This window comes from Prionailurus bengalensis, chromosome B3 (assembly GCF_016509475.1).
Source record: "Prionailurus bengalensis isolate Pbe53 chromosome B3, Fcat_Pben_1.1_paternal_pri, whole genome shotgun sequence".
In the NCBI taxonomy this organism is placed as follows: Eukaryota; Metazoa; Chordata; class Mammalia; order Carnivora; family Felidae; genus Prionailurus; species Prionailurus bengalensis.
The window spans coordinates 2,232,861-2,252,773 of NC_057355.1; the positions used below are offsets into that span (position 1 = coordinate 2,232,861).

Consider the following 19,913-nt stretch of genomic DNA (forward strand, 5'->3'; position numbering starts at 1 on the left):
AAGGGACAGGCAGGGGTCCCATGAGTTAGAGTCGGGCAGAAATTCTCCTCTCAGATGCTGGTTCAGATTTCCATTCGCTTCTCCTGAGCAACGCGGGCAACCGTCTCTGGCTCGACGGGCCTCGCTTTGCCCATCTGTGAATGAGGAGATTCTGGCGGCTCAGGGCGCGGCCCGGCCCGGCAGTCCAGGCTCCCCCGGGAGCCGCTCGGAAGCGCAGACTCACGCCCCACCCCAGACCTGCCGGGTCAGAACCCGTGTTTTAACAAGTCCCCCGTGACTCACGCGCGCACGCACGCACGGGCCGGCCGGAGCGGGTCTCGTGCCGTGTCTGCTCCTACGGGGTGCGAGCCCGACGCGACGTGGCCGGTCGGAAGGACGCGGGAGCCCGGTTTCTGGAGAGGAGGCCGGGCTTTGTGAGGTCGCGGGTCTCCTTGGAATGTTTTCGGTCTTTGCGGCGGTGAGAACCGACTGGGCAGGTGTGCTTCCTGGGGGAGGGGCTGGTCCTCGAAGCAGCCCCGGGAGACGCTGGTGTGCAGGAGCGAGGGGTCTTGTGAGCGCCTCTCTCTGAGGAGGCCAGGCGGGGCTCCCTGTCCCCGGGGTCCTTCGCACAGCATTCGAGAAGGGGCCCAGGCTGCCGGGGCGGGGGCGGGGGCTCCTCCCGTGTTCCCCTGTGGTCCGGAAGGTGCGTGGGCTGCCCTGTCCCCTGCCCCTTCCTTCTCCCTTGGGGGCGGGGGGCGTTGGGCGCTGTGATTTCCAGATCACTGACCCGTAGCGAGAGGCAGAGAGGTGGCTTGAATCCGACCTTTGCTGCTCGTGGGAGGCCCGGCTGGAGGACAGGGGTGTGGTCCTGCGTTACAGGACATGTCCTTGGGGCCAGACCTGCCAGGTTCAGACCTGACTGTGTCACCGCCTGCTGCCTCCGTAGCCCTCAGAGGACCCCCCACCCCGCCCTGCTCCGACGAGTCGGGGTCTGCCTTTGAGTCAGCTCCCCGGGGGGGTCATGTGTGCACGGAGTTTGAGAAGCACTGACTTTCCCTCCGGCTTCTACGTTCTCGGAGTTTGAGACGAGACCGCAAACCGTTTAATCTTTGGGAGCTGGAAACGCCCTTTCTGGAGGAGGGAGCAGGCTTTGGGCTTTGCTACCTGCTGGCTGCGTGCCTCGGGCAAGTTGCGTGCTCTGTACCTCAGTTTCCCCATCCGTGTCGAGGGATGACCGTGCCCCCCAGCTGCAAAAGAGCAGATCGGTCGACGTGTGGCCGGGGCCTAAAGCGGTGCCCGGAGCCTCGCAAAAGCTACGCTGGCGTTTGCCGGGACTCTTGGTGTCATCGCTGCGGACAGGAGGCCGAAGGCCTGGGAAGACGAACTCGCTCGGGGACACGGCGTCGTTTGCTGGGGCCACAGACGGGGCGGCTTCACTGTTCAGAGTTCCGGGGGCTGTGGGTCAGCACGGCTGCTGTCCTCCGAGGCCGCTCTGTTTAGTGTGTCGACAGCCGTCTTCCTCCCCTGTCTGCACCTGCTCTCCCCTCCTTCCGTGTCTGTGATCCTAACACCCTCTTCTTACACGGACACCAGTCATGCCGACTCAGGAGCCACCCTGGGGACCTCATATTACCTTAATCCCCTCTTGAAAGGCTCCCTCTCCAAATGCGGTCACATTCCGAGGTCCGGAGGGGTGAGACGTCACCACAGGACTCTCGGGGGAGGGGGGGGGCACAGCTCAGCCCAGCTGAGACTCGTGAACACTGTGGGGCGTAAAAGAGGAAGTCAAAGCACCCACGAGAATCCAGGGGGTGGGGCTGGTTCCAGAGAACCCCCGCCCTGCCTCAGCAGGGACAAGAGTGGCCTGTCTACACGTGTGTCACTCACTGTAAGGGAAGTGTCCAGACCCACGGGGCCCACGTCACCTATTTGCCCTAAACTCTGCGAGGCGAGGCCAAGAGGGAGCGCCGTGTTCTTCTGGACTCCGGGGCCGTCTCCTTACCTCCCTTTGTGCGGAAGACCCCGGCGCTCACGGTGGTAAGCCGCCGTCTTTAGAGATAGCCTGTCCCGCTGACCCTCACGGAAATAACTCCTGCTCGTGGGTAGCAGGAGCCTGTTCAACAATCGGGAAGAGTAAGGCACAGAGAGGTTGAGTGGCTTGTCTGGGGCCACACAGCCGGTGGCAGGTTCTCAGACCCTTCTCCCTGGTTCTAGCACCTGTGCAGCCGTGTGTCCTGATGCCCAGGGCTCGCACAACCGGGGCGGGGGCGCTGGCCACGGGTCAGGCAGGCACAGGGCTAGGAGCTCGGGCCTGGCAGCGTCTCCATCCCACAGTGACCTTGGCATTTGGGATGCATCATTTCAGGTTTTACAGACAAAAATTCAAAATTTAAAAAAAAAAGGGAGCCCCAGGCGGTCAGACGCTTCCCCCGAGGTCAGCTGCGTGGCCGGGACCGAGGACTCCAGACCACGCTGTCCTGCTGGTTGCTGGGCCGAGCCTCGTCCGGGTTCGTGTGGGTTTGACAGGGGGAGACGGCTGAGCCCGGCAGGTCCCATCTCACCCCTGCCGCAGAGCTTCAAGTGACCCTCTCCCGCTGCTCCGGGCTCGCATCCAGTACTCTTGGAGAATTCCGGCTTGCGCAGCCCCACGGGGCGGTGGGTCTCTCGGCCCGTGGGGCCAGGCTGTTCTGGGGAGGGCTGAGCAACTGTCCGGGGGCTTCTCTGGACACTCGAACAACACTCTGCGCCCTGTCTCTGCAGGTGACAAGCGCTGGGCCCCGGGGCCGCTGCGGCCCAGGCCTCCTGGAGGAGGAGGCAAGATGCAGGCCGCCGGTGCGTGAGGCAGCGAGGCCAGGCGGACGGAGGCCACGTCTCTCGTTCCCGGTTAGGTGCCACTTCTTCTCGACCCCGAGAGGCCGGGGCAGCGGCAGGATGGCAGAAACGCTCCTGTTCTGGAAAACGGAGTAGGATATCGCCGGCTCGGGGCCATCGGGCAGCGGTCGGCCAGCTCTGGCCAGCGGCCTCCTGTGGAAACCCCCAGCGCCATCGGCCAACGCGCTCTCCCCGGGTCTTTGGCAGCTGGGAGCCGGGTCGAGACCGAGTCTGGCCAGCCGGAGAGGCCGAATCTCAGCTCTCGTCGCCAGAGAGCTTTTAGTGGCCCACGGAGAAAGCTGTGCCCGTTGGTGAATTCCCCAGTGAGATCAGAGAAAGTCTGGGGCTTTGCTTCAACAGAATGCTTCTCGGGGTCTCTGTTCGCGGCCACTGCGGAGAGATAAAGTGCAGAGGCCCCTCGGACCCCAGCAATGTGGGGTTCCCCTCTCCGGGCACGATGTCTGTGCCTCCGGTGGTCAGACAGAGACACGGCACAGGTCTCCTTAATGTTGGGGAAAAGAGGTTTTGAGCGCGATTCCCCACCCCATCGCCAAGTGGAATTGTTTTCACGTCCATCCAGAAAGCGATTCTGTTTTGTTTCTTTGGTCTTTGGAATGAACTATGATGCGATCAGAAGACGTCAGAGCTACAGCTGGACGCAAACTTCCACTCTGCCCACGGGAAATCCGAGGCCACCGAAGGAGACGCTTTCCTGAGGGGCCCCTGGCAGCTGGGCCAGAAGGGGTGCCCGCACCCAGACTGCCTCCCATACCCGTCACCACCAGCCTTGGTGCCTGTCCCCTCCCTTCACCCGGCCGATGGCCCCAAAGTCCAGGCCCCTTCAGAGGAGCCCACGACGACCTGGGCCTTCCCAGCAACAGACGGCACGCTTCTTCTGGGTTTTCTAAACCGATGAAGTGTTGAAACGGGGCTGTGGCCGTCCCCGGAGGGCCAGGCAGCTCTCCCGTCCCCGGGGCCCCCTCCTTTCTAGCGCAGACACTCCTCCTCTGGGACCATGGGAAAGGCGCCATTCCCAGATGCCGAGATGCGTCCCTCCAGCAGCCGGCTGAGGCACTAGAATGAGCCCGTTGTTCTCGAAGACCAGGCCTGGGCCGGGCCGGGAGGAAACCGCAGGCATTGAATCTCAGAGTATCGGTTTCTCCTCCCCCCACCTCAGCTCCCCGCACGCCTGCGAGGGACGGCCAGGCAGAGGGCAGGGGGCTTCGCCTCGGACCCTCCTGCCTGCCCGACTCCCCGAGTTCCCCCAAAGCGCTTCACCTGGAGCCCACAGGCCGGGGTCGGTCAGACTTGTCCCTGAGCGAGTTCAAGGGGAGGAGCCTGTGTTGGGTGAGAGGGATTCGGGCCCCTCCGTCAGTGAGTGCCTGGGCACAGCCTCCATCTGGCTCGGGACAGGACCTGGGGCCCCCGGCAGGGAAGCCGGCGCTGGTCGCCCCCCAGGCCCAGTGTGAGCCCTCGGTGTGGGCCGCATGGGGCCTGAGGACAAGCAAGCATCCTCTAACAGGTGCATTCTGGTCTGCAGGGGGAGTCTGGTATCTTCTTTTTACAGTTCCTATCTTGAGGCTTTTCTAGACAGAGTCCCATATTCACCGTCCATATGAGTAAGAAGGGAAAAAGTGAAGCAGCTTTAACGAAACAGAAGTTTAACAACATAGAAATTTAATTCTCTCTCCCATAAAAATAAACCCACGGTCTAGGGCTGTCGAGGCCTCCACAGGGGCAGGGCCTAGATGTTCCCCTAGATTTGCTTTGCCGCCCTCCGCATGGCTGGCACTATGTAGCCAGAAGGTCCAGCCATCATATCCACCTTCGAGTTAGCAGGAAGGAAGGAGGGAGGAGGGAGGAAGGTCCTCTTATCTTCCCTCAAGGGCATTTCCTGGAATTCGCACACCGCACTGGGGCTGTGTTGGCCAGAGCTCTGTTCCAAGGCCACGACTAAATGTAAGAGAGTCTGGAAGAGGTCGCCTTGAGACTGGCTGGCCATACGCCCAGGTCAAAGTCAGGGGTTCGTTTACCAGGTAAGGAGGGAAGCGCCAGGGGACGATTGTCTCTGTCTGCCTCACCTTCCTTCGGGCAGGTACCATACAGAGGGTTTATAACACACAGGCATCTTAGTCAGGGTTTCAATATTATCACCAAGACTTGCTTTAGAAGCACGGACTGATAAAAAAGGAGTGAAGCTTAGAAATCGGCCAGCCCACACCCTCATTTTCCAGGTTAGGAATCTGAGGCCCAGAGAGGTCAATCAAAAACACTGAGATCACACAGCACGTTCATGGCATCTGATTCCCAGCTCACGTTCAGTGTGTGTGTGTGTGTGGGGGGGGGTATTTTTTGTTTTCTCTGCTTCTGAACTTAAGAAAAGAAAGCTTCATTCTGGAGGAGAGGGAGCTCGAGCTCCGAGGATGAAATTCCATCCATCACCGGGTCTCTGAGCTGCAGGACACGGGCGGGACGGTGACAGGGCTCGCGTGCCCTGGTCTGCCCGGCCCCGAGTCGGGGCGGCTGAGGCCTGTGCACTGGCTGGGGCGCTGTGCTGTGTGTGCAGGTGGCCCCGTGTGTGTGTGTGTGTGCGCGCGCATCTGCCGCCTCTCTGACTCCGGCCCGCCCAGCTCCCGGGTCTCACTCGCCCACTTCGGTTTCAGGGAGCGCGCGGCCAGGATGGGAGCCGCCAGCGGGCAGGACGGCACCTTCCAGGCGATGCTGACACTCAGCTGGCTCACCCTGGCCGCGTCCGCAGGTGAGTCGCCACAAAACCGTGGGACTGCCGCGCGTCTCGGTGGGAGGCAGCCGCGGGGCAGGGGGGCGGGGTGGCTGGGCTCCAGCCGGTCCCTGCTGACCCACCCCTTCCCGGGTGAGTCTCACCGCGGGCCCGGGTTTTGTCGTCCACACAATCAAGGGGCTGAATCGGCCCCAGGGGCTCCAAACCCAGCATCTGCGGGAGCCAAGGACGAGACGCGGAGCAGTGTGGGGGGCCGCGTGGGCACCGTGGCCGCCTGGGCCGTTCACACTCCTCGAGAGGGACCCCCGCGCCTCAGATCTGGCCAATCTGCTGTCACGCGTGAAGGTGGGAGCTCACGGGTTGCTCAGAGAAGCCAGAAGCATAGATTTTTCCGTAAAATTCTTCGTGTCAAGCGTCGACGACTAATTCAAACTTGGCAAAGCACCTCGGGGGCCGGAGGAAGTCCACACCTCTGGGAGCCAGCTCGCCACCCCTCACCTGAGCTCTTCGTCCCCTTCTCCCTTCGCCATCCCAGGCTCGGGGAAGCTTCGGGCACCTTGCGCCGCTCTGCTCAGGGTTGCTGCTCTGATCTCGATGTCACCTTGCTGTTTGGATGATTTTCTAAGAACCACCGAAGCTCCAGGCCGGTTTGCAGGGCCAGCAGGAAGCAGCCACCGCGTGAGCCGGACTCGGGGTCGAAGGAGGCAGAAGATGGGAGACAAGGTTGAGCCCGGGGCTGGCGGTCATAACGCCAACCGTCAGCCGCCCTGGTTTTTAAAATGCTGCTGTCGCTAATAGCCGGATGCTTTCCTACGAGAAGAATAAAGGAACTTAGGTTATGTTTTGTTTTCTTCAACCCACGGAGGGATGGAGGGCCTCTGTAACCATCACGAGCGATATTCCTTCCACGCGGCCCCTCGCGCAGCCTTTCAGACGTTTTCGCTCTCGACGAAACAGTTGTCAGCATTGCTGGAATATCGTTCCTTCCTTCTTCCGTCGTGTTCGCCCCTCATAAACACCGAGGGGCAGCAGCTCCAGGCCAGGAAGGGGGTTCCGGTTCGCTCGTAGGAGGGCCCGCCTCGGGGCCGTGGGGCGGCCCTGCGGGGTGCTGTCCTCCCGCACCCTGGGTGTCTCCTCTCCTCCTCACTCTGGGTGTGTGTCTAAACCCCCGGAAAGCCGGCCGTGCCTCTGGTTGCCCCTGGTCCACGCGTCTCCTTCTCCCTGACGTCTTGCCGTTCGTGCCCCGAGCGGGTGGGCCTTGCGTTCACATCCCTCCCCCCTCTACCCTCCTTCCTGCTCCCGCGACCCCTCCCGGGGAGGGTGCTTGCTGCGGAGACAGTCCAGCCAAGGCGCCGACCGTTTCCAGCCACTGGTGAGCTCACACAGACGAAAACCCACCGAGACGGGCCGTCCCCGGGTGCAAGCATCCAGCTGTAAGGAAAGAGCCCGTCTGGTGACCGCCGAGCTTCCGCTGTGGGGCTGGAGCCGCGGGTGCCCTGGGACCTGCACTCCCCTGAGGGCCCGTGGGCTCAGGCTGACCACTTCCAGATCCAGACGTGACGTCTGGTGCCACGCGTGTGTCTGGGGAGTAAAGGGGCCATCGGGCTCGTCCTGGGAGATGTGGATGGCGAGGCCCTGAGGCTGTGTCCCGTGCGGTCGAAGGGACTCCTCCTCAGCGAGCTCTTGGTGCCAGGCCTGCACCGCGTGGCTCGCCACGGGCCACACGTGTCCTCCGCGTGCTGCGGGGACGCCTCCTTGGAAACGGATACTCCGGGTCCGGAACTGGGTGGAGGGCAGCCCGGGGCCTCTGGCCTCTGCTGGAAGCCAGCCAGGCACGTGACCCAGTTAAAGACAAGCCCAGGCGTGAGCACTGACCCACGGGGGCTCTCGTCTGGGCCCCCGGGACCCTCGGCTGCTAAATGCTGAGGCAGAGCAGTGCCTGCTGGAGGCTCCGGAGACTCCAGCGATGAGCAAGCACCCTAGTGTTCACTTTGTCACCACTGCTGGAGCCCCTGGGGGTTTCCAGCAGCTGGGAGAGGTGCTTTCCAAACAGCGTGGAATTCTGTGCTCGGTGGAGGAGATCCGGAGCCCGGATTCGCGCTGACGACGGAGCGGATGGCGGGCGGAAGGGGGGTGCTGGCGGGTCGGGGCCGGGCGGGTGGGGACACGGCTCGGCCAGCCCGCATCGGGCTGCCTGGCAGAGGACAGAGGGCTGGTTACTGCCTTCGGATGCACAAAGAGGAGGAGGTGATGTGTGTTCGGGGATCCGTGTCCAGCACCCCCCCCCCCCCAGCTCTCTGGGGACGCGTAGATGCGGGGCAGACGCTCTCATCCCAGAGATAACGGGACGGAAGTAAAGCGACACTTTGGACCGACATGCTGGGGATCCTACTGAATCCCTCCTGGGGTCACGGCCCCCCGTCGTGGACTTCGTTCCCTGCACGCGCTTTGCTCAAGAGACACAACCGTCCTCCTCGAAGCCTGAGCCGGGAGCTCGCATCCATCCCTTCCGACCTCCTCCTGGCACCTGCACCCCGCCCTCCTGCCTCTCCAGCCCCCACATCCCCCAACCCTCGTATGTAGCAACCTCTGGGCACGGAGGAGAGGAAGGCATGAGGGCTTTTTCTCGGACACAAGCCCTTCTCGTTTGGTCTTCCTACCACTTTCCTTCTGGATTTTTCCTCGCTGCGGGGAGATTCTTCCAGATGGCCAGGGGGCTGCTCCCGGTGCTCCCGCTGGGGCCGGGGACACGCGCCTCCCCAGCGCCCCCCCCACGGGGCCCTCGTTCAGCTAAACATGCCGACCCCGAGGCCGCCACAGGCCGCGCTCGGCGTCAGGTCCCTGAGGAGGGTGCAGGGTGAAAACACAGGCCGCCGTCGGCGCGGGCGCGAGGCGTGTGTTTCTCTTGCCCGGGGACATCCTGGCTGCGTGCCACGTGGCTTTCCAGAAGCCACCCTGTGTGGTTCCCCAGGTGGCAGCTGGGGCCAGGTGTGGGAGCTGCCCTGGCTGGGGGCCTCGGGCCTGCAGAGCCGCTCTCTCTCTCTCTCTCTCAACTCTGACAATAACATCTGTTCCACAGAACATACTAGTATATAAACAACGTGTTGTTAAATATTGGCACCTTTTTTTCCAAATTACTCTCTTTTAAAAAGGACCGTGGCGATCCGTCACGACAACTGCATAGACGTGACTTGCTGGGTCCCCGCAGGAGACGTGCCGGGCTCCAGGAGTCACCGCGCCCAGGGGGGACCCTGCAGGGAGATGACTCCGCCAGGGAGAGAGAACAAATTACGCACAGTTCTGACCCATTTAGATGCCGCTCACTGATAAGGGGTCGCTTTTGTTCGAAGCAACGTTGCTTGGTGACCCGGTTTACGATATAACACCATCCCCTCTTGGGTTTCCAGGGGAGCAGAGCTAGAAAATTAACTAAAGTCAGAGTCTCGCGCGGAAAGGGAGGGGGCTTCCTTAACTCTCAGAGCGCCACTTTCCAGAGGGAGGACTCTCTTGGATTGCAAGAACTCTGGGCAGATCATTACCTAGCTTCGGGTCCGGGAATGTCTTAAAGAATCATCTGCCACGCCCTCCGTTTTGTAAACGGAGAGACTGATCCCGGAGAAAGGAAGTGACCTGTGGACAGATGGGATGGACTGTAGTAAAGACGTGGGGACGGACCCCAGGGCTCCTGCGCCTATGCGGCTCGGGCCACGAGAGCCGTGAAGGTGGGGGAGGCCCCCGCGTGGCAGAGCCTTTGCTTGGTGAGGGGGGTGGGTGGAAGCAGTGACGCCCCTCTGTCCTTAGCAGTGGCGGCCGAGTGCCCCGACCGGAGCCCTGAGCTGCAGCCCTGGAGCCCTGGCCATGACCCGGGCCACCGCGTGCACATCGGCCGGGGCAGGACACTGCTGCTCACGTCTTCTGCCACGGTGAACTCCATCCACGTCTCAGAGGGAGGTAAGCCGGCCTCCCCCCGACCTCCCTCCCGGCCGCGGCCTCGGAGCCCAGCAGGCGGCCGGGGGTCCGGACGGGCAGAATGACGGTCACGGGCCCTGGGTTCGGGTCAGAGCGTCTGGTGGGTCGTGACGCCATCCGCTCTGGGCGCTTAGGAGCAGCCCGTCAGCGGTCCGAGTCTTGGCGGAGGAAGCGTAGAGGGAGGCTCTCGCTGGCGCTCGGAGCGTGCCGGCCGGTCACGCCGCCAGACGCTCGCCCGTTGAGCACGGCGCGCACGGCGGCGGGTGCAAGCCGGCAGGCGGTGTCCCCGCATCGCAGGGTGAGAGGGGAGAGGAGAAGCCGGTAGTGAGCGCGGGAAGGGTAGGAGTCCCGGGACAGACCCGCCTTCTTGCCCGTCTGGCCGAGGCGGGGGCTTGGCGGGTCCGCCCGCGGCTCCCCCTACGGCCTCCCCGCTAACACGCGTCTTCGTCAACCCCACCCCTGCCCGCCTCCTCAGGAAAGCTGGTCATTAAGGACCAAGACGAGGCGATCGTCCTGCGTACCCGGCACATCCTGGTTGACAACGGAGGGGAGCTGCACGCGGGGAGCGCCCTCTGCCCTTACCAGGGCAACTTCAGCATTGTTCTGTACGGCAGGTGGGCGGTCAGCTTCCGTGGGTCGAATGCTCCTTTTGGATCTGACGGGAAGGAGGCCTTCCAAAGGCGGGAGGGAGGCGGGATGGCGGGACGGGGACCATGGTCGCAGCCCGCCGGGCGGAACCACGAGCAACACAGACGTGGGCCGCTGGGCCGAGCTGGAGGCGGTGCTGTGTTTCTTGTGGGTCCACGCCGAGGGGACGCCGGCTGCCTTTCCGTCACGTCAAGGCTCAAGGGGCCTCTGGGGGTGTTTATTCAATGGGTTAGGACGGACACGATAAAGCAAATTTCCACACGGTGCCGGCCTCTAGCCAACTGAGAGTTCTCAGAAGTGGTGGCCAGAACTACACAGAGGTGCGTGTGCACCGTGCAGGGCCTCTGACGTGGACCGGAGTGTAGCACAGTCAGGCCCGGAACGAAGCAGCAACGTACAAACTCATGACAAGGGCTTTGGCTTGGCCTTTCGGCCGCATTTCCGTCTGGCTTAGGAAGATCTGGTCGGTGACGCCCTTGCTGCCGGCCTCCCAAGTCCCCGCGTGTGACCGGTTCTCCGGCCGTCAGGGAGGGAGCGGCGAGGTCCCCTCTGGGTTCCGCGTCCCGTGGGGCGTCGGCTGACTCTGGGCAGCTGTTTTCTCCCGCAGGGCCGACGAAGGCATCCAGCCGGACCCCTACTTTGGCCTCAAGTACATCGGGGTCGGCAGAGGAGGTGTCCTTGAGCTACACGGACAGAAGAAGGTCTCCTGGACGTTTCTGAACAAGACCCTTCACCCAGGCGGCATGCAGGAGGGGGGCTACTTTTTCGAAAGGAGCTGGGGTCACCGTGGAGTCATCGTGCATACCATCGACCCCAAATCGGCGACTGTCATCCACTCCGACCGGTAAGGTCTGCCTTCACGTGAGCACGCAGCCCTTCGTCCCACAGACGTTCACCAAGCCTGGGCCGTAGCCAGATGCTGGTCCAGGCGCTGAGATACGGCAGGGAGCCGGCCAGCCAGAAGCCCTCACCTCCAGGAGTTTCGTCCCTCCCCCCCCCCCCACCCCGGGCATCTGCCTACAGAAGAGAATTAGCGGGAACGGGCAGACGCACACGCACGTACACACGACAGCGTTCCAGATCGCGATCGTTGGTGATTAGGGAGAAAAGACACAGCGAAGAGGCAGAAAGTGACCGGGGAAGCCCACGTGGCATCAGCCAGGGAAGGCCAGCCTCAAGGAGCAACATTTGAGCGGAGAACTGCAGGGTGAACATGAGTCGGGGAGAGAGTATTTGAGACGGCGGCAAGTGCAAAGGGCCAGTGGTGAGGGGGTCGTGATGGAAACCCGGAAGGGCCAGCAGAGAGGCGGAGGGGTGCAGAGCAATGGCACTGGGACACAGTAATGTCCGGGTTTGGGGCAGGGGCAGGTGCGGGACCTCGCGGGGCACCGTAAGGAGTCGGGTTTTATTCTAAGTGGGACGTGAAGCCCCTGGAGGGTTTTAAGAAGGGTCTGATCTGATGAAAGGAACGTTCTGGCTGCCGAGTAGAGAATGGATGGATGGTGGAGACAGAAGGAAAGAGAGCAGAGGTGGCCGGGAGGCTTCTGCCTGGCCTGAGAGGGGCTGCCGGCCGGGACTCGGGCAGAAGCTACTGCAGTGCAAATGGAAGCACTCGAGAGATGCCCAAGAGGCAGGGAGGGCAAGTCTCCGCTTCCTCCCGCCCCACCCATTCCCCGCTCGGGTGTGAACAGAGTCTGCAGAGGCTGTCCCAGGGCACTCGGAGGGGAGGACCCCCCAGGAAGGACTCGGCTGGGGCAGGCGGGCAGACCCCGAGCCGTCCTGCTGCTGGACGCGGGGTGCGCGGGCTCCGCAAGAACCAGGGCGCGAAGAGCAGGGAGCCGGGAGCAGGGGTCACGGGGACACAGGGAGCAGGGGGCCGCGGGGACAGAGGGCACGTTGGGCAGGAATATGCAGGACGACCCCCCTTGCCCTGCGGTGAACACCAGTGACGTTCATTGGGCTTTGTGCAAAACGAGTTAACCGCGGTGACCAGCCATCTGTATCATCAACCCCCCGAGTAGGTTCTGTGGTAATCCACGTCGTACAGAGGGAAACACTGAGGCCCCGTGGGCTCCGTGTGCTGTGTCACAAGGCCAGCGAGTGTCAGAGCCGGATTCAAACCCGGGTCTGCCCAGACCCTTGACCCTGGGCGACTTCCGCGGGTGCCCCGGGGCTGGGCGGTCCGTGGGAAGCCACCCTGGCAGCTGGGGTTCAGGTTCTCAAGACGGAACGGCTGCTCGGCCGAATCTCCTTTGGTTAAAGTATGCGTGTGTGTGGCTTCGAGAACCCGGCGGCCGGAGGTGTGTGAGTGAAGAGGGTCGCCAACACGACACACGCCCGCACACAGGAGCTACTAGCTGCCATCTGAGAAGGTTCCGGGAGGGAGAAGAATGTAGGTCCGCCCTTGACAGGCAGTAAGCGTGCGATCAGGCAGGGGGAGGTGAGGAAGGGCGTGTGAAGACGTGCGGTGTGGTTGTGGCACTGAGGTTGGCCTGGCTCAAAGCCGGGGGCGGGGGGGGGGGCGGTAATGAGCAGCCCGGGCCCGGACCCGCCAGCTGCATAGACACTTGCTGTCCAGTCTGAGGGCTCAGGAGCACCTAGCCAGCCGGCCCCACCCCCGTGACCACCACCATTTTTCTTTCCCCAAATCTTGGTCTTCATGCCAGCTCATTTTTCTAGATCCGTTAAAAAAAACACCTTTTTTTATGTGTTTATTTATTTTCGAGAGAGAGCGAGCATGGGCCGGGGAGGGGCAGAGAGAGAGGGAGACCCAGAATCGGAAGCAGGCTCCAGGCTCCGAGCTGTCAGCGCAGAGCCCGACGCGGGGCTCGATCCCACGAACCGCGAGATCATGACCTGAGCTGAAGTCGGACGCTCAACCGACCGAGCCCCCCAGACGCTCCTAGATCCGCTTTAGAGCAGTTTCGCTTGTTAATTCCCAAGACGCATTCTTTGGGCATTTTTGTTGTCATTACACCAAATCTTTAGAGTTCCATGGGGGTCGTTACGAAATTGTGTCTTTTCCCTGTAAATGCGCACCCCCGGTGGTACAGATGTTTGTTTGAAGTCACGCTTCCTGGGTATTTTCTGTGCGGGACCGCGTGACCTTTGTCAAGGTTGGGAAGATTGGCGTTTGCTGGCACAGAGGCGACTTTCTTGAAAGCTCACAGCCCGCGGGGGGCTCTGGATGGCGTGTTGGTGGTTGTAACACAACCGTGAGCTCGGACGTCTCTTTGCAGGGGCTGCTGTCAGGACTATTAACCCCCCACCTCCGACCTTTTTAGGTTTGACACCTACAGATCCAAGAAGGAGAGTGAACGCCTGGTCCAGTACTTGAACGCGGTGCCCGCGGGCAGGATCCTTTCGGTGGCAGTGAACGACGAGGGGTCCCGGAACCTGGATGATGCGGCCAGGAAGGCGATGACGAAGCTGGGCAGCAAACACTTCCTGCACCTTGGATTCAGGTACCGCGGTCAGGGCCGTCGCCTCCGCCAGGACACCAGGGCAGCCCCGCAGCTTACCCTAGCCTCTGTCCCTTCCCCACGGCACGCCGCCCCCCAGTGCCGGCCTGGGGAGTGGCGGGCAATCGCCCGTCTGCACCGGGCAAGTCTGAGCAAGCTTTTCTTGCAAAAGCTTCTTCCCTTCTTAAAACGCAGCGGTCTTTCCTTGCACGGGCTCGTCCGTTTCATTCAGCCACTTACAAGATACGAGCCGGACGTCCGCACAGCTCGCTGCGCCTTCCCTTTCTTTGGCCAAGGGGTCATCGCGTGCCTCGGGGGCTGGCAGACATCCGTGTCCCTGCCCGGCCCCCTCCGGCCCCTGTCCCTGCCCCCTCCGGGGACTGGCAGACATAAAGTGTCCCTGCCCGGCCGCGCGCCCGGGGAGGAGGGCCCCTGGGTTGTGCTCCACCGTGGTCTGCTTTGTCTCGGGTTATAAGCTTCATGCCTGACGTTGGGGCACACGCATTGGCCCCGAGAGGAAGCCGTTTGCCCCACAGTAGCCACACCTTTTTATCACGTTGGATCCGACCTCAGCGCGGTGGGATGTTGGGGTTGAGGTTATCCATCCTGTGGCTGCTGGAAGATAGGGGGGGCCCTCCCTTAAGCTCTGCAGATCCGGGAGCAGGATCGGGGCCGGCAGAGCACTTCCCCCCACCCCCACCCCCACCCCCGTTTTATGGGCTGGACAGAGATTCCCGGGCCAGGCAGGGGTGGGGGCTCGGGGCATGCTCTGGGCTCCGGGGTGATTCCCTGACAGCCCAGGGGCTGTTTCTTCTAGAAGGGCCTGGACAGGAGCTCAAGTAGTCCGAGATGACGAGCACACCTTGGTTTCTCGAGGCTCCTTTGTTAGCAGAAGCCGAGGGGGCTCCCATCCCCTTGTTAATAAGCCAGAAGGCCAGTTTCTTGATTTGTCACGTGAGAGCTGTCCACCAGGGGACTGGGCTCTTAGGGCCTCGGCAGACGAAGGTAACAGCTGAGGGCCCACCGTCGGGCCTCTGATTTGGCCTGAATTTGCACCTCCTGGTAGCTGTGGCTGCAGGAAGTGACTCGTTCTTTCTCTGCACGGTTCCTGCATCCGTACAGTGGGATACGTTGGGAGCCGTCTCAAAGGACCATTGGGAGAGATTAGATGTGACAACAGGAGCGAAATATTTGCCATCGCCTCTGGCACAGAATAAGGATTCAAATAACGTGTCTCCTGGTGAACAAAGCCACCGGAAGGCGGGGGGGGGGATGCTTGGTCACGTTCTGTCACGGCCGATCCCCCAGGCCCGGGACACAGGCAGGCGGGGTTCCGTTCTCCCCCCTCGTTTGCACAGACGCACTGTGAGGGGCAAGCTCAAAACCTCTAAAAGCATAGAACTGGGACCCGGGGCTGCAGTTATCGGGCAGATGCCGGCCCGAGGCTCTGGGCCTGACGAAGTGTGCTGAGCTCTCGCGGGAAGGCAGGCGTGGAAAGGGACGTGGCAGGGACGCGTGAGCAAGAGGCTGGGCCGTGCTGCAGGTGAGGGTGAGGACAAGCCGACTCCCCACGAGAGACTGCAGGTGCAGAGGCCGGGGGCGGGGGGAGCGCACAGGCGGCAGAAGAGGGTTAGGGCGGGAGGGGACAGAGGGGGGGCTGAGGAGGTGGGCAGGGGACGAGCTTTCGCGCTGTGCCAAGGCGTGTGGATTTCACCTGAAGGGCAACGGGGAGCCACTGAAGGGACCCGAGCAAGAGAGTGACCCAGTCAGATCCCCGGCGTGAATGAAGGCTCCCTGTCCGACATGAAGGCTCACAACAAAAAGAACGAAAGCTCTCGAGTGCCGTAATCTATCGGCATCTCAGGCTGTAGCAGGCATCGGGGCGGGAGGGAGACAGAAATGGGTAAGAAAGCCTTCCCGCCTTACAGCACGCTTCGGGGGAGGAACTCTCTTCCTCCTCCGTCCCCCGTGGGGAGCGAGACGCGTCTCCTCCTTCCCCGAAGCCAGTGCGGCTCCCGGGGCAGCCGGGGCACAGGCCCGCCGGGGTCTCCCTCGTGCTGACCTCCTGGGCAGCCCGGAGAGAACCTTTCTCCCTTGGAACCTGTGTCCTTGTTTTCCTAAAGGAACCGGAGCGCTTGCTTCAGGACCTAACTGAGCCTGGCGGGTGGCATGTGGGTCCGCGGGCTTGTTTGTTTGTGATTCATACCTGGGCTCCTGCCAGAGCGGGGTTGACGACGCTCGGGGCGAGCCAACAGCGGGCGAGCCAGGTGGCGAGGAAGCCCAGCGCTGGCAGAGAAAGGCCCCTGTTCTCCGGAGCCGGGCAGCCCCGCCAGGGGGCCGATCGCCCCCGAACGGCGGGGAGGGCTGCCCGCTGGTGGCAGTCTGTCTGGGCTGTGCCTCCGCCACAGGTTGAGACGTGCGAAGAACTTGACTTTTGCTTGTTGGTTTTTGCAGACACCCTTGGAGTTTCCTAACTGTGAAAGGAAATCCCTCTTCTTCCGTCGAAGACCACATTGAATATCACGGTAATAAATAGTTGGCAAGAGGCTGCATCCCCGCCGGCGTCCCTCTGAACACGGGGCCCTTTCCGAACCCCCCCTCTTCCCTCCGAGCATCGCGGAGCCCCCTTCAACACCCTTCGTCCCGACCGTGTCACGCCAAAGCGGCAAAAGCCGATCACGGAGATAATATTTAACGTATTTGCAAAGAGGTGGTCGCTGACTTAATTCGAAACGAGTGACCTAGGACAGGCGGGAGCTGGGACAATCCAGCAGAGATAGTCTTTGGAGCTAGAAAGAGTGTATGGATGGGCCTTTACCACCCAGGGGGGCCTCCTCTGCCCGGAGAAGTCTGCGGAAGGCACTGTTCTAATCTTAGACGGGAATTCACATGAGAAATTACGAGCCTCCGAGATATAGATTTGCCGGAACACCGGAATCAAGCTTTTATTTGTTTTAATGCTTATTTACTTGTGAGCGAGAGCTCACGCGCAAAACAGGCTCGGCGCTGGCAGCAGAGAGCCTAACGCGGGGCTCGAGCTCATGAACCGCGAGGTCATCCCCGGGAGATGAAAACCCTGGGCCGACTGAGCCACCCAGGCGCCCCTCCAAAAGTCGACTCTTAAAACAGGATCATGAGAAGGGACAGTAGACGTAATCCACCGTCTGCTTCCCAAGTAGAAACATTGGCCTGAAACTTTTTTTTTTTTTAAAGAAATAGCTCAGGATCGGTGGGCGTAGGGGGCTTTCTCTGCCTCGGAATCACAGCGCTCAGAATCCGGGGGGGGGGGGTCTGGTCTCTCCCACAGGGCACCGCGGCTCCGCTGCTGCCCGGGTGTTCAAAGTGTTCCGGACGGAGCACGGCGAGCATTTCAACGTTTCTTCATCCAGCGAGTGGGTTCAAGGTGAGGACTTTGGGGCCCCCAGGACAAAACCCAACAGTGGCCGGGACTTCCTGTCTTGGCAAAGCAAGCGTGCTTCTCTTGCGGCCGCAAGGCCACCGGATGGCCGTAAATTAAATTTGCAACGGACGGAAAGCTGTCACTAATGAATCGGTCCAGTGCGGCCGCTAGCCCAGAGGGACGCCCTCCCTCTTGAATTCTCTCTGTGCCAAGCAGCAGCACTGGACGGGAGACAGCCGGGGCGGGACAGGGGTGCAGAGAGCACCCCTCGGTGCCCCCAGTAGTGGGCTGATGGCAGATCCCGTCTTTGTCCTCGGGACGCCTGGGGCCACGCCGAGCGGGACGTGCCCTCGCTGGCCCTTCCTGCCCGACCCTGCCCTTTGCTTTCTGTCTAGACGTGGAATGGACGGGGTGGTTCGACCACGACAAAGTGCCGCAGACTAAAGGCGGGGAGAAAATTTCAGACCTCCGGGCGGCTCACCCGGGAAAAATCTGCAACCGCCCCATCGATATACAGGTACCGAGCTCTCTTCTAGTCTCCCCTTCCCTTGCCTCCTCCTAAGCCTGCGCCCGTAGCCGTGGCTGAGAGCGCCCGGCGTGGGGCTGGGGCCTCTCCTTCAGTCTTCCCGCAGAGTTGACCTCCTTTGGGCCCTGGGGTGCACACACAGTATCCAGTGGGATTTGGGGTGCAGGCTGAACCCAGCCCGAGTGGAGAGCACACCCACCGCCCTGGGCTCCACTGAGCTGAATGCAAACCCGCGATGGGAGAACGGACAGCGTTTGCTCGGCAGTTTCCCTTGGAGTTCCTCCACCCACGGGGGGCCCTGAGCTGCTGCTTCCCCACGGCGGGTGCCCGTCAAGTGACCTAGGGCCCCCGTTTCCTCCCAGGCAACAATGCAGATGATCACCGTTCCCCCGCGCGATCATTCTGTCGATTTAATGCAACAATATGTGAAGTGCCCGTAGATTTTATTATTTCACGATTATTTTATTTCATTATCGTGATAATACTGTTAATTATTTTACAATCGCTAATTATCGGCCTTAGCTTTTTGCAAGGAGCAGGCAAGTCTGCGACTCCTGCTTCTGTGGGGGAGCTGGACGCCCCCCCACCCCGCCCCCCAAGATCATGGGCGTGAGTGCATCACTGGCAGGAAAGGGCGGAGTTAAATGACGCCTGAGCTCACTGCTACGTGGCTCTTTGAAGCCAAGGACGACAGATACCTGCTGTGTTCAAACTAGTGTTTCCTGAAAAGTCCCCCCACCCCGCCCCCGCCACCCTATTATTAAGTAGGCTGACTATACTTCGCCTCCCCTGTTTCCCCAGCCCTGGTCCCTTTGGTCTCTGTGCCAAAGAGGACAACAGCTGTGGCCTTGCTCTAAATTGCCTGCCCCTGATGACGGCCACAGTCCTGATGCAGACACACCCGGGCTCCGGGACGAGCCCCAGCTGGCAGGGATCACGACCTCTTCTGAGCCCGCTCCCTGAACCCTCCACCTGGCCTTGAAGCCGCCCGCCCGTCCGTGCCCATCCCCGAGACCCCACTGTGTGCCAAGCCCTGGGCCGGGAGGCGGGCAGAGCCCGGCTCCTTGCCCTCCCCGGAGCCCGGGGTCCGGCGGGAGGAGATGGACACAGAGCAAGGCACGCAGGGCGGCTCGTCCGAGGGCAGCAGCGGGAGGTGGGGGGAAGCACGGGCTCGGTGTGGGTTCGAATTTCGGCTCTGCTGCTCGCTGGCTTGGCTCGCCCCGGGGAGGTCACACAGCCTCTCTGGGTGTCCGCCTTGGTACCCGTAAAGCCAGAGCCCTCCTGGCTTGCCCGGGAGGAGGAAGGAGGTCGTGCGCACCAGATTTTCCCGGGCTCCCCCCCTTCCATGATGCGGAACCACGTGGGGCGCCAGGAGTTTGGACAGAGCCCGTCCTCCGGAGCGCACAGCTGCAGGGCTGGCGTGCGGGTCGTGAGGGGCTCCGGAAAAAGTGCCGTGTCACCGTGGAGAGGCCGTGACGGCTCAGCCAGCGGCCGGCGGGGCCGTCAGTGGTTTGGGCCCCGAGGACCTGAGGACCCCGGGCGGCGCGCCTGTCCAATCCTGCGAGTTCGCGCCTTTCTCCCTGTCACAAGACCGTTTTCTTGCGACCGAAGTGACACTCGGTCCCTGGAAGAAAAGTCTCGGGCCGCAGCAAACAGCATCTGCAGCAGGGACGCCCTGAGGCTTGGGGCAATACGTCTATAGCGTGAATCATCACCCTCCTTCCGCACGAAAAGAAAGATGATTTTGCCCTGTAATTTCTGTGCCGTTTCCAGGCCACTACGCTGGACGGCGCTAACCTCACCGCCGAGGTTGTCCACAAAAAGGGCCAGGATTACAGGTTTGCGTGCTACGACCAGGGCCGCCCCTGCCACGGCTACCGCGTGCGGTTCCTCTGCGGGAAGCCTGGTAAGCAGCTTGCCGGGGACGGGGCTGTGGCTGGGTCGGCCGCCTCCGCGCGTGGCGGTGACACGGGGCCACTGCCGAGCTCGCCGTGGGGAGCGCGTCTGTGACACGGGAGCCGGGGGACGGTCCTGGGAGCTGGCAGCAGCCGGCAGAGCCCCGCCCTGCCCGAATGCCTTTCAGGAAGGGGAAGGGCCTGGTCCAAGAAAGCCAGGGCGCGGGGGACAGAGCCGACCTCCCTGCGCCCCCCCCCCCCGCCCCCACAGAGGCGCGAGCTCGCGGCCTCTGGGTGCTGTTATTTTAAACCCGGATCCCGAGGTGCCCGTTAGGAGGGCCTGGAAATGGTCGGCCGGTCCGTGGAGGCCCTTGGCCCCATCCAGAAGGCAGTCATTAGGGACGAGAGTTCTCCCAGGGGGGTG

The 19,913-nt window shown here is 62.3% G+C and overlaps 1 protein-coding gene across 3 annotated transcripts in view; it reads left to right on the top strand.

The window, feature by feature from the left end:
* The first annotated feature begins 2,737 nt into the window (after window positions 1-2,737).
* The window catches only part of LOC122467521 (cell migration inducing hyaluronidase 1), a 55,617-nt gene continuing 38,441 nt past the window's right edge, over window positions 2,738-19,913 (top strand). For 2 of the 3 annotated variants that reach the window (XM_043553889.1, XM_043553890.1), the window contains exons 1-9: window positions 2,738-5,608; window positions 9,392-9,541; window positions 10,035-10,173; window positions 10,815-11,051; window positions 13,492-13,671; window positions 16,123-16,193; window positions 16,976-17,071; window positions 17,464-17,585; window positions 19,368-19,500. In XM_043553889.1, the coding sequence (XP_043409824.1) occupies window positions 5,530-5,608; window positions 9,392-9,541; window positions 10,035-10,173; window positions 10,815-11,051; window positions 13,492-13,671; window positions 16,123-16,193; window positions 16,976-17,071; window positions 17,464-17,585; window positions 19,368-19,500 (1,207 nt within the window). In that variant the 5' untranslated portion in view covers window positions 2,738-5,529. The remainder of the gene's footprint in view (window positions 5,609-9,391; window positions 9,542-10,034; window positions 10,174-10,814; window positions 11,052-13,491; window positions 13,672-16,122; window positions 16,194-16,975; window positions 17,072-17,463; window positions 17,586-19,367; window positions 19,501-19,913) is intronic. The other variant, XM_043553891.1, reaches the window with a different exon arrangement.